The sequence below is a fragment of the Melopsittacus undulatus genome, chromosome 6, assembly GCF_012275295.1.
Source record: "Melopsittacus undulatus isolate bMelUnd1 chromosome 6, bMelUnd1.mat.Z, whole genome shotgun sequence".
NCBI lineage: Eukaryota > Metazoa > Chordata > Aves > Psittaciformes > Psittaculidae > Melopsittacus > Melopsittacus undulatus.
This window is the reverse complement of record NC_047532.1, coordinates 83,069,475-83,083,688: the sequence shown is the minus strand read 5'-3', so window position 1 is coordinate 83,083,688 and position 14,214 is coordinate 83,069,475. Positions and strand designations below refer to the sequence as shown.

The following is a 14,214-nucleotide window of genomic DNA, read 5'->3' as shown; positions in this document are numbered from 1 at the left end:
GCAGGTTTGGGATGGAGGGCATTCAGTAAAACCTCACTGGTGTCATTGAAGCAATTCTGTGAGTGCAGAATAAGGTTGACCAAGCTGTGGTTCTTCAGGTGTGTGTCGTTCTAGAGAAATTCAAGTGCCACTGTCTCATAACATACCAGGTTTCTGAGGAGGACTTCTTGGACATCTTGAGTAGAACCAAGGGATTCTTGGTTCTTGTATGAGGCATTTAGCCTCTGTGAGGACAAGATGTGGGAAGAGTCCCACCTCTCTGTCATCATCACATGCACCCCTGCAGGCCACAGTCTCATGCTGTTGCTGATGATTAATGAGATTGTTCTCTGCTTATGAACGTAGCAGGGTCTCTGAAGCACAGAAAAGCAATGGATTTGCGCCAGGTTAACATTCTACTACATAGCTGGCTGAGAGCAGACTTTGAACCAGTATTTAAAGCTGCAGCAATCTGTCCAAACCCTCTGAGATCAACGAATAATTTCAGACTTAGGCCTGTCTCATTTGGCTGCCCCCTCCTCTGAAAGGGCAGCAGTCAGTTAAGAATTAGCATGTAGTAATATGACTTTTCCTTCACAATCAGGCTCTTGCTATACCATTTCCATCAATTTTGGCTTCCACATTATTCAGCTGTGCACCAGACAACTCTTTTGTTATGTGCCAATTAACCCAGCTTGATAAATAGTGATTATGCATAATTTATACAGAATGATATTCTTGTTGTTCCCTGTAAATAAGGCACTGGCTTAGCTGAGGGTACTGGTCTGTGAATTACTGTCAGATGTGTTCATGAAGGTCCAGGAGGCTGGTAGCAAGAAGGACTCTTGGGACTGTAAGATAGATAAAAATGGCACCAAGAATAAAACTAAATGGGGGATGTTTGGGGTTCTTTTTAGGAGGGAGTTGGGATTTTGGTTTTGTGGTTCTGCAGTTTAGACTTGTACTGAATAGACCTCTCGGTTCCAGTCCAGCTGCCACTGAAGCCATTGGGGGCTTCTCCAGTGTGTGCTTTATTGGACCCCTAAGGGACATCTTCAAATGATTTCCTTGGCTGCTGAAGACAGGTTTTCCTCTCCTGTATGAACTGACCTGAAGTCTCTCAGACTGGTAGGGTAATAGCAGTGGGACATGAGGAGTGGGTGAGAATTGCGTAGCCCCATGAACCTTGAGTAAACAGGGGGAGGAGATATAGAAATGTGAAATCCAGTCCACTGGTCTGAGATGTACTCAAAATGACAGTACTTGCTGGAATGCTATTGCAGAGCCTTCAGGAAAGTGTTGGGGACTGTTGCTTTGGGTAAACTGAGCTGTCTGTTAGCCAGCACCATGCTCTGCATGCATAGAGCCAACTGGAAAGCCTCCAGAGCTGGAGGCTGCTTGCACAGCTGCTGTTTTGGCAATTGCATACCCTTTCTCCTTGGACAACCTTAGTCTTGGCCTTTACCTCATGGTGAATTTTACCCAGTTCAGTGATTCCAGGTGTGTTTGCTATTTTGCCTCTTCTTTCTCATCCTCTGTAACGTATCCCCACAGGTCTATAAATGGCACCATCTCAGCAGACTCAGCTCATCTTTCATCCCACTGCCAGGGCCTTGTTTTGATTTATTGCCTTTCACCACAGTAGCCCAGAATGAAGTCAACTTCTGAAATCACTTAGGGAAGGATCTGCTGAACAAGCACACATTTAATAATATGCCTCTGCCTTTTTTGCTTCCACCATACTGGGATGTTCCAATGAAATAAGAAATCCCTTCAGAGTATGGGAGTGCTGGAGACAGCTGCTGCTGATTTGCAGCTCTGAGGCTCAGCATTGCCTTTAACTGCTGCACTTTGATTCAGCCCTGCGTTCTGCCTCACATCCTCATCTGTAGAATGCTGCTGTTTCCTCATGGGTGTGCCCTATTTACTTCACACCACAAAGTGCTTGCTTTTCTTTTAGCCCATTGTTTAAACTATTAATGAAATACATGAGATGGAAGGTCTCTGAAGGTGGTAGCAATAGCTACGTGGATACTCCCTGCTCTACCATATCTTGTTGAATTCGCATTAAAAAACTTTTTGGCCATGTCTTTTTGTTCCAAGGCAGAGTATTTAGTGGCTTGTGGAACTCTTACTAGTTTATTAGTTTGAGTAGAATTATAGAAACATTCATGATTTTATGTTAAACTGTTAAATGTTACTATGTGTTTGTTATAATATGAATATTATAGTATTATAGTAGAGTATATTGGCTGCCTGTAAGTAAATGGCTGCTAAATTTCATTGTGTGTTATAACTGAATAACTTTTGAAAGAATAGGGTTTTTCATATTTTTGCTCTGGCCAACATGTTTAGAAAAGTGCTTCAGAAAATAAGATACAGTTACAATCACAGCATGCTGCCATAACATAGCAGATTAAAATGAGAAGCATTTCAAATGGTACAACAGATGGAAACAAGTTATTTAACTCAAGCGTGTGTTACATATTTGAATTACATGCACACTCTCCATGTTTCTGCAGAGAAATGAAACAGAAAAGTCATGAAACAGGAGTTGAAGTCTCGGATGTGAACGCAAATGATCATTGTTTTCTGTGAATATATTTAGACTCTCCTGGGGAGAGCTTTGCCAGGTCCTCTGGCTCCCTCACGCAGCTGTTAGCTCATCTTCCATGCTTCAAGGAGAATGGAGTGTTATGTGTATAGGATAGACTAAGCCTTTTCTCAAAGTGCAAAAGCCTTACATCTGCATGTTTAGTCTCTACTGCTCCCTAAACTTAAGGCCAGCGCTTGAACTTTTAACCATCCAGGATCATGGAGCTGCCCATCAGAAGCAGAGCATTGGCTTTGCACACTGCTGTTGCTGGCAAGGCAGTGATTATCCTGGAGAAACTGAGCAGCAGCATCTCTACATCAAAGCACACAGTCAGAAACTGATGCCTTTCCATTTCTCTCCATCAGCGAGTTTAACTGTCTACGAAGAGAAGCCTCTTGCTGTACCTCCTACATGATCCTTTGGTGTCAGGATCAGCGTAGGCAGTAAGCGGAAGAGCTCAAAAGTGACACAAATCCACAGCATTTAAATCTGAGTTCTGCAGCAGTGCTACATACTTCTTTCTAAGAGCTTTTTGTTTTAAACTGTGTGGTATGTATTTGATTTCTTCCCTTTAAAAGGAGTTCTCCCTTGTGAGCTGTTGGTGGAGGTGGTGGGATCAGGATGGAAAGTGGTCTCTTACCAGTAGAAAATTGTGGCTTGCCAGGATGGGTTTAAAATAGAAAACTTGGCTATAATTTGTGGTGTCTGATCTGAGAACTTGAGCTCCATCTTGTAAAGACACAAGCAAGATAATGTAGCATTCTGATCAGGACATACTTAAGTATAGTCCTCAAATATCATATTTCTTAAATCATCCTCAAAAAAGTTGATTTTTGTAGCATGTACAGTGCCTCCTCTTGCCTTTAATCCATTTTAAGCTTTAAACCCCTCAAACTCCAATAGATTATTCTTCAAACTCAGCCATGATAACCTGATTCATAGCCTTTCAAAAGAAATAAATCCGTGGTATTTTATAACATCAGTGTGTAATAGTGATGCCAGTTAAACAAAATGTGTTTATAATTTGGACTACTGGTAGGAGGCAGGAAACTGGATGGATCGACTCCTGGTTTCTTCCATTATCAGAAATGAGTTGTACATACAGAGATTCTGAATGACAAGTGATTAATTAATTAATGAAAAGTAGAGCATTACATTATAATTTGATAGGTTTGCAGGACCAGATACTCCACTTGTGCTTAAGCTTCATCAAGGTTCTATAGTTTTTTATTGTTCTAGCTTTGTGGCCAGTAGCCTGAAGGCAGCGGTAGCTCAGACTACATACTCTTAGGTTTGGAAGCAGCTTGGGAATTAAATGGTAAGCGAGTAGATAATAGTAGCACAAGTAGCAGAGCCTATTTCAAGCTACTCAGGCCACCTGCAGTATTTTCTGACCTTTCAGAAAGCTAAGCACAGCTTTCCTGGGACAATCAAGGTTGTGTTCAGCCTGATTTTCTGTCTGTTTTAGAGCTTGGTGCTCAAGGATGTCCTTGTGATTGACATTTTAAATGTATTAGCTAGGGTTTTCTTAAATACCAAAGCTTTTATTTGCCTATAGATCAAATTGGCAGTTTGGGGACAGAGAGGTTTTGATCCTGGTTTACCTTTTATCTGAGTGTATGCTAATGGATAACTTACATCTGACCTGAATGAACTTCAGCTACCTTTCTGTGAGTGCTTTCTGAAACTGGGCCTTGGTCAGCCTTTGTGCCAGGAAGGATCTGACTTCAGATACGCACTTATTTCTTGCGAGCTGTCATTGCAGCTTTTGACAGGCATCTATTGCTATTATGATGTGCATGAGACATGGTGCTGCTGGTGTCCCTACTAGCACCGTTACAACCTACATGGCCTAGTTTTATTGTTGCAAGCTGGCATTTTTCATATGCTCATAAAAATCACACAAATGTTTCAGTGTGAAGAGAAGATCCAGCACGCAGCAAATTCATGTACATTGTTAGGGTTTTATTGAACTGTAGTAGTATATATAAAGGCCAAAATGTGTAAAGTTTAATGAGTTGAGTCATGTATGTCATAAATAATTTGGCATACTGAAGAAACCGAGGTTGTAGTAATGCATTTGTACAGCACCCAGCACCCAGGAGCTGTAGTTGTGATCAAGGTTCAAAAGTTATTCTGAAAAATGGCTAAGAAATAAAGACTCATTTAATAATGGAGTTGTGATAAGGTGACAAAATTCATCTTGAATGGGATCTTGACCAGAGAATGTTTGGGGATGCTTATTGTTGTTTTGGATTGCTTTCCAGTAAATGGTTTGTAAAATATGAGTAGATTAATCCTTATGCATTCCACTTGCAATTTAGTAATACACCCTCCCGATGCCTGAATTTACTGGTTTTATTTTATTGGCTCTTCTAAAAAGAAATGCATACTGAAGGAAGTGTGCATGTTTGAAGAAAGCACTAGATAGAACAAAGCAAGCAGAGTAGTTGTTAATAAAGAGAACTAGATAAACCATACTTCAGTTATTTCACTGAGAATACTGTTGCCATAAATAAACAGGAGTAAACCATAATTTTGTTCTACGCTCTCCTGTGAGGTTTTGGGTTGGGTTTTTTGGTTTGGTTTGGGGGATTTATGTTTGTAAGAGCACGTCTTTTTTTAGGTAGAATGAGAAATGATCCTATAGCAAATACCTCAGGAGGATTTGTATCTTGTTCCAAGCTGTAAGTTCCTTGGTTCCTTCCCGTCCCCAGCAATATCCACTATTAACTATTTCAGAAATGGGTGTTTTCAGAAACGCTTTGCTGTTTTCTCAGCTGAATTTTAAACAGCTCAGTAGGGTATTTTCTTCTTGGCAGAATTCAGTGTCTTAAAAGTTTAAATGAAAAAGCTATAGGCAAATTGGCTATAGGTAAATGCAGTTACTTCTTTTTTAGTTTTTAATATGATGGGTTTGTCTTTAAAGGAAGCTCTCAAGCCTGATTGCTTGGAGCCCCCCAAAAGTAGCTTATTCTGTCTTCAGGGGCACTGCTGTGCTGATCTCCTCAGAGCTCAAGGTAGAGAGAGTATGCCTTTTCATTCAGGGTATTAAAATGGAAGAGAAAGGAAACAGCAGAGGCATTGTCAGTCCCTCTGAGAACCTGTGTGTTTCCTATATAAAGTGACGGTAATGATAACTCTTGCATTATTACAGCAAGGAAGTCATAGGAAGTCACTTCTATGAGGAAGACTTCAGAAACCAACTTTTATGAGGAAGTGACTAGGTGGAGGGATGATGGTAGAGTGGTAGATGTGGTTTTTCTTGATTTCAGTAAGGCATTTGATACTGTCTCCCACAGCATCCTCATAGATAAGCTAAGGAAGTGTGGGCTTGATGATCAGGTAGTGAGGTGGATCAAGAACTGGTTGAAAGGAAGAAGGCAGAGAGTTGTGGTCAATGGGGCAGAATCTAGCTGGAGGTCTGTGACCAGTGGAGTCCCTCAGGGGTCGGTGCTGGGACCAGTGCTGTTTAATGTTTTCATCAACGACCTGGATGAGGGAACCGAGTGTACCCTCAGCAAGTTCTCTGATGACACTAAGTTGGGAGGAGTGGCTGACACACCAGAAGGCTGTGTTGCCATTCAGCGAGACCTGGACAGGCTGGAGAGTTGGGCAGGGAGAAACTTGATGAAATTCAACAAGGGCAAGTGTAGAGTCTTGCATCTGGGGAAGAACAACCCCATGTACCAGTACAGGTTGGGGGTTGACCTGCTGGAAAGGAGTGAAGGGGAAAGGGACCTGGGGGTCCTGGTGGACAGGAGGATGACCATGAGCCAGCAATGTGCCCTTGTGGCCATGAAGGCAAATGGCATCCTAGGGTGCATTAGAAAGTGTGGTTAGCAGGTCAAGAGAGGTTCTCCTCCCCCTCTACTCTGCCTTGGTGAGGCCACATCTGGAATATTGCGCCCAGTTCTGGGCCCCTCAGTTCAAGAAGGACAGGGAATGGCTTGAAAGAGTCCAGTGCAGAGCCACAAAGATGATGAAGGGAGTGGAACATCTCCCTTATGAGGAGAGGCTGAGGGAGCTGGGTCTCTTTAGCTTGGAGGAGACTGAGGGGTGACCTCATCAGTGCTTACAAATATGTAAAGGGTGGGTGTCAGGATGATGGAGCTAGGCTTTTTTCAGTGATATCCAGTGATAGGACAAGGGGCAATGGGTGTAAACTGGAGCATAAGAGGTTCCATATGAACATCAGGAAAAACTTCTTTACTGTAAGAGTGGCAGAGCACTGGAACAGGTTGCCCAGGGGGGTTGTGGAGTCTCCTACGTTGGAGATATTCAAGGCCCACCTGGACAAGTTCCTGTGTGATGTACTCTAGGTTACCCTGCTCTTGCAGGGGGGTTGGACTAGATGATCTTTTGAGGTCCCTTCCAACCCTCGGGATTCTGTGATTCTGTGATAGGATGGAGCCTTAGATAGAAAATAGCAATTGCTCTGAGATATGCTGCAGATTATTCCATTATAAAGTACTCCCATTAGTCTGTTGGCAGAGGTTGGAGTGAGAATTGTCTGGAATCCAAGACAATTGGCAGAGGAAAGTGGAGGGAATAAAATTTCACAGCTGAGGGAAACGCAGAACATGAAAGTGAGGAACTGATATGAGCAATGCACAATAATGCCAGGTGTGATTGTGCTCCTTTCATTCCAAAGAGCCATGTGGTTATCAGTAAGGCAGGCCTCACAGTGCCCCTTTGACATGGATTAATTTTGTCAGGCCTACTTTATGAGACATTGATATGAACAAAGGGGAAATTACTTGTCTATACAAACAGTAATGAAGAAGGAATAGTATTTGAGATATTGCAACCTCCAACCCCTGATTCCAAACCTACAAGGCTGTTATACCCCTGGGCAGAAGCACACTCTGTGGCACACTTGGGAGCATCCTGCCAACTTACAAGTCACTTTTTATGATATCATCTGGTGGAAATAGTGTATTAAGATCCACCCATTACCAAATGTCTTTTGTTAGCTTTATACATATTTTCTTTAAACAAGCAAAATCCAAAACTACTTGTAAATGTTCCTAGTAATACTCCAGTTGTATATACTAAAAACTGGAAGTAAAAATTGAAAAAGGAAAAGAAAAAGGGTGTCAGGGAAGTTTTAACTTTAGCTTCCAGGCAATAGACACTAAAAATGACAGAGCCTATACAACCTTACTGTGTCAGGAATACCCACAGACACTAAAAGGTAGAAGAACTAAATACCGTTAGAAAGCAAAACTTAATTGTTAAAAAGACACAATAACTTGTGTGAAATGGGGCATCTTTTGGGATTCTCACCTGGAGCCTGAGTGAAAAAGAAAATCACATCTGGTTAATCTTAGCAGGTTTCTGTGGTGGGTCTGATTTGACTGGAGAGAGGATGGAACTGCTAGCAAAACAGGAGGCTGTGTTCATTGAGTTACACTGGTGTTTAGGATGGCTCAGAAACCAAGGTCTTTTCTTCTTTCTCAGCTAAATTCTGCTCCCCACTGTGATCCCTGACTCTGAGCATCATTTTCCTTCCTTGACATGAAACACCAGTCTGTCGTGACCTGAAAGTTCTTTGTCTTCTCTTGACATGCTTGAGAATTTACAGGCTTCTGTCACACCATCCCTTCCTCTCCTGAAAGTGATGGCATGTGGCAGCTGACTTACTCTGGGAACAAGCCCAGTGTTCAGTCTCCATTAATAAATATTCACCTTGCACCTAATGCTAAAATAACAGTATATCATGATCCCCTGTTAGGTTACTGCTGTTCTGTACCTTGTTTGTGGAGGTTGCAACTTTTACACATCAGATTATAAAGCAACCTGCCTATGTGCTGCCCTTGGAAACGGATGCATACCCATGGTATTAATATCTATAATTAAGAGCAGTTTCATAAAGGGAAAAAAACCAACTCCTTTTCTTGTTTTTGGTTTTTGAAGAATGAGTTGCATCAAGATTTGTCCAAATCACTTCTTTAGCAGCCAAAGTGTGTGTTTGACCATCTGCATTGTTCAAATAAGGAAAAACAAACACAAATCAACTGTGATTAATTAAGGAAGAATACCAACATTCTTAATCAAACATGAGGATTGTTGTGATTGTCAATAGAAAGTAGTTTGTAAGAAAGAGCTTAGAGGTGGAGTTTAGTTAGCCTGTTATAAATCTTGATTATGGCTTAGTGATGTTAGAACAATAATGCCATTAAAATGACTGTAATTACATGTCTGGTTTTGGAGAACAGCTAACAATATGGCCATGCTTTCACGGATGTTCATTAAGTTCATCTGGTCACACAGGAGATTAGGTCGCAAACAAAATGAAAGACCTAACGCTGTGAGTTCAAAAATGCAAATGAACATTGAGAACCAAAATAATTGGCCTTTTAGTTTCTCCTTATCAAAACAAAAGTTTATTTGTCCTTACAAAGGGCCAGTAAAATAGAATTGGCACCTAACAGTGCATGCAGAATACATAAACAAGAAGCAATAAGCAGAGGAGTTTAAGGGATTAAGAGTTTTCAAAACTAACAGAAGACTGTCTGGAAAAGAGTTAAATCTTGAAGATCCACAGTGAATACAAATGTGAACAAGAGGAAATCAGACTGGGTAGAGAGGTGCACTTGGTGGAAGACATTGTTGGTAATCCTCCAGGATTTTTAGGGAAAAAAAAGGTTGCAAATATCAGAAAGGCCAAATGAGACGCTCTCACCTGCACGAGGATGCTCCATGTGAGCAGCAGCTCTGTGTTGGCTGTTAGGTATTGTCTGGTGAAGGTCCTGCTTCTGGTCAGGTTGTTCACAGACTCTGATTGGTTTTGGTGTTTGGTTTGTTTGGGTTTGGTTTTTGGGGGGAAGAGAGGATTCACAAATTGAGAATGGACTTTGCATAGAAGAGCACAATCTGCAGTGAAAATAGATACAGCTTAATACAGTGTTTTAAAGTATCCAAGCAAGACAGAATCTTGTCCAAAGGACAATGACCTTGCCAGCATTTTCAAACTGTTGACCACAGTGCCTGGGCTCTGTATCTCTCGAGATCAAGGAAGAGCACAAACTGGAATAGTTCTCAGTGGGTTGTCAGCACAGTGTAGAGGAACAGGTCCGTGCTGGAGCCAGACACTATCAGTTACCTTTAGTACTGCTCCTGTTCTCTCTGCTGACTGTATGGGATGTAGGAACTAACAGTGCTAATAAGACCTAATTTCCATTCTTTATTATAGTCCTACAAGTACATAGACTTTCTGACCCCCCTTCTGGCTTTTTTTTCAGATAATGTGTCCCTGTAAATCTGAGAGGTTTCAGTGGAGTCACAGTTCAAAAGTATTCCTGAGCCTTATGTCAATAAGAAATAATGGGTGAACACAAGATTGTTTGAAATACTTTGGGTTTTAGGGTCAGGAGGCATGTGAGAATATGTTTTGTTTGCATTGCAAGAAGGGCTGTTTTCTGGAATACTTGATCTTCTCTGCAGTACAGAATCTACACAAAAACCTAGTGAACTAGGCTATTAATAAATATGTAAGAAGCCTGATTTGTGAGGTACTAAGTGTATGTGAGGACACCCAGCTCTGCTGGCCCCACTTCAGCGAATATTCCCATAGAATAAAGAGAGTTTACATGTCTTCAAAATGATTTGGAGACTTTTAGGTTTTGTAATGTCTTTATTTTTCCCTTTTTTTCGCCCGTAAGTTAATGCCTTTTATTTGTTACTTCAACAGATAATTTTTATGATAGCTTTTCTGCTTTATATCCTGTTGGTATGTAGTTTAACAAAATACCTTTTGAAACAGTGTATTTAATTCCTCACTTATGCCGCTGGGAATAAATTCTTGCTGCATTATGATATTTTTTATATCTTTTCGCTGCTGTGGTTGAGAACTTAACCTTTTCTTTCAGAAATCACTACTTCTTATTCCCTCTCGGTGCCTCATGTGCATCTCTTCTGTCTACACCACCTGTTATTTGCTGCTAGTATCCACGACTGGTCACGTCCACTTACAGTGGCTTGAACACTTAACAAAATTCCTTAATAGCATTTCTAGTTCTTGCATCTGGATCTCCAGGAAGAAATCACATTTTCACACCTGACTTCCTATCTGAGGTGTTATCTATGATGTTGTCAATGAGCTGATATTGTGGAGAATTCTATTTAAAATTACTTTAATAGGCTTTAGTGATTCTGAATGGTAGAATTTATGGTAGGAAATGTTTCATAATGGTACTTTCAGAAGTAACGATGCTATATATTTCTGCATAAAAGTCATGTCGTCTTTATTGGTGATTACTTCCCCTTGCCTTTTGCGAAGTTAAATATGCAGTGTTTTGGCAAAAGTGGTTAATGGAGCTGGTTGCAAATTGTTAAATCCAGTTCTTGACAAGCGAAATTGTTAATGCTGAATGGACAATGTTCTGGGAAACTTATTTTCATTACAAAGGGAGCTTGCCCATCTCAGTCCAGAAATGTTTTGATTTGGAAGTGCTGCTATGCTGTAGTATGTATCAGTTGTACAATCTCTATTGTACAATCTCTATTGTACAACTAGACCAGAGCCCCCAGCATCTCCCATATCAGGCTTCCTCACTATCCCTGATACAGTCTCCCTCCGTGGAAAGAACCCACGATCTTAAGAAATGTGCTCTGTTTCTGCAGAGTTAAACAGCAAAGAAACTCTTTTCCCTGGAACTCCCATGAACTTGACCATGTTTATAAATTGAAATACTTCCATTTTACCCCAAATAGTCTTTGTTCAATCCCTATAAAGTATGGAAGATGAAATGTTTCCCCAGATAAGTGCATGTAAAACAAAACAGCTTGACAGCTTTATATTATTTTCTTGTACTGGATGAGTTCCTCAGAACACCAGAATGGTCAATGACTAAAAACCTCCATGTTAAGGGATATCAATTTTTGCCCCATGAAGCAACAATACGTGTTCCTTGTTTGTGTTTAGAGCTCATTCATGAGCCATGCATTTTCCAAATTGCTTCTGAAACGTTTTAACACTCAGTTTAGAAGCCACCACAATTTCTCGCTGAAAAAGACCATACAGAGGTTTCATACAGAGATTTCAGAGTTGTCGACTATAAAGGAATTAACAATACAGATTTCTTTGAGTAAGATCTGAATCAAGTTGGGGTAGCAGGGAAAACTACATCTTAACATCTTGACTTTTAGGCATTTATTACATAGCTATGAAAAGAGTTCTCAAAATGCTGCTCAAGGGAGGGAAGATATTTTATGGACAAGCAATGTAACACTGTGTTCTAAACAATATGGATAGATTAGTGGATTATAACAGTATAGCACGACAAATTACAATCAAAAATGTGCTCAGACCGGCTTAATTGTGACAAAGTTGGTAAAACTCACGCTACAATGAAATTAGTATATGTTATTTCGTTAATTCATTCCATCTGCTGCATGATACAGAGTAATTTCAGGTGTTCTTAGTTTACTTCAAATATACTTCAAAAGGGTTTTTGGGGTTCTTTATATGTCAGATTTTAACACCCCGTCTGCCTTTGTTAGTCTGTTCACAGTTTTCCAGAGGAGTTTATGCCATCTTTGGATTCTATGACCAGATGTCAATGAACACACTGACGTCATTTTGTGGGGCGCTTCACACATCCTTCATCACACCCAGCTTCCCAACGGATGCAGATGTGCAGTTTGTCATCCAGATGCGGCCAGCATTAAAAGGAGCCATCTTGAGTCTCTTGACTCATTATAAGTGGGAAAAGTTTGTGTACCTCTATGATACAGAACGGGGTAAGTACCATCATTTAAACTGACTTTCTTATTACCTGCTATAAGTATTACTAGAAAAAGCATGTGCAGGCCAACCCAATTTTCTTTTGGATTCAGGTAGCATATTCTGATGGTCCTAGAAATCAGTTTTATTCTGAAGAAACTAAAATGAACGGATAAATGAAAACAAGGCATCTTCATATTACTGATCATTTGTAAAGAGATTGTCTGGAGGATAGCATTAGCAGTATAAACATTCAATTCAGAATACCTGGTTTCCATGGAGCCGCAGATTCAGCACTTGCCAGGGTTTTTGAGTTCTTGCACAATAAATAAAGTTGGCATTATGAAGTAGGCTGTTAAACAAGACCTTCTGCTGTGCGTGACATTGCAAATCCCACGCCACTTTACATAAATGCACGTTTCTCCTGTCATTGGACAAAGACATCCCATGCTAACATATACTCTGGAGGTGTCTAGGCATCAATAATGGTCTAAGAATATAATGCATAAGATGCTTCAGGGTTCTGCTGGAGAAAAGATGCTCTAGATATGTCACATGGATATCCAGAGTTGTATTTAGATACGTGACAAGAATTACCAGAGATATCTTTTACTAAATAAAAACATATTAAGCCCAGCGTTTTCACATTTAAGCCAATACTTAACAATGTAGAAACCCCAAAGGGAGCAAATCCTGTCAAAAAGAGATCTAAGCATCAGAAAGCATTTTTAGTGAGGAATCTTGCATATTTCTGTGGCGCATCTCTCATTGCCTGCTCTCAGTGTACAGAATTTGCTTGGTTACAGGTTTCACCTGGGTAGCATTCTTTGCATGAGATAGGTGTGCCACTGCCCTTCTCACCAGCTTTATGATTAACAACTCCAAGACTTTCTTCAGATCCAGGGAGTGTGGATAGAGCCAAAGAAGCTTACATTCTATTCCATTACAAAGTTCTAATACCCTAGGCTACTGCATATTGATAAAGATCAAGTCTTCAGTGGCTGTACCTTTCACCCAACTAATGACATACCCTATGTTGAAGTTAGAAATTCTCAATCTGATCTTGCGTGGCAAGAGCTCAAAGTGATTTCAAGGTGTTAAGTATTTCTAGGGTTGAAAAATGCTAGCTGTGACATCAAGTAGGGAAGTATGGAGAAGAATGTCATTAGTTTTTAAATCTTTTAAAATCACTAGCCAAACATCTGTATTTCTGGTTTAGTCTACTTTTAAATTCCAGCTCCTGTGAATATGTTGTTTGTCTGAATAAGAACGGTTTGATGTGGCCAAATGTGATAAACTTACAGCATGTGATAAAGGAAAATGTCATATGTTCCAGGACTGATGATACTTAACATGGTCAAGGCTTATAAAGTTTGCTTTGGGTAGCAATATATCAGTCATTCAATATCACGCTTAATAAGAAATTTGGCACTTTGAAGAATCATCCAAAACAGTGTGAGTTTCTCAAGAACATTTCTACATGATACAACTATCAGACTAACTGAGACAGTAATAGAAGTCATGAGGGAAGACTTGCGGTCTCATACTTGTATTTTTCTACAGTTCTTAGTGTGTACAATCTTCAGGTAGGCGCAGTCTAATCATGAGCTTATCATGATGACTAATCCCTTTGGAACAGTTTAGGTTATGCTTAGGCTTCATTTTTCCTTGTTCATACTAAGATTTTAACTCCAGGTTAAAACATAGCTCTTGTTGTCAAAATTAGCCCCAGGAGTCTGACTTTACCTCCGTTGTCTTCTGCCCCTTGTCATGACTACCTACTTGCATCCTACTCATAGAGTTACTATTCAAAGTCATGTTGTGAACCTACTGTGGCTCACATGCGTGTTATGCTAGCTGTATATTAGGTCAAACATTCAGCCTAAGTGTCAGAGAGCTAAATCTGAAT

At 40.4% G+C, this 14,214-nt stretch overlaps 1 protein-coding gene across 2 annotated transcripts in view; it reads left to right on the top strand.

The window, feature by feature from the left end:
• The window catches only part of GRIA3 (glutamate ionotropic receptor AMPA type subunit 3), a 145,797-nt gene that overhangs the window by 22,282 nt on the left and 109,301 nt on the right, over positions 1 to 14,214 (top strand). For both annotated transcript variants that reach the window (XM_005148297.3, XM_005148296.3), the window contains exon 3: positions 12,083 to 12,322. In XM_005148297.3, the coding sequence (XP_005148354.1) occupies positions 12,083 to 12,322 (240 nt within the window). The remainder of the gene's footprint in view (positions 1 to 12,082; positions 12,323 to 14,214) is intronic.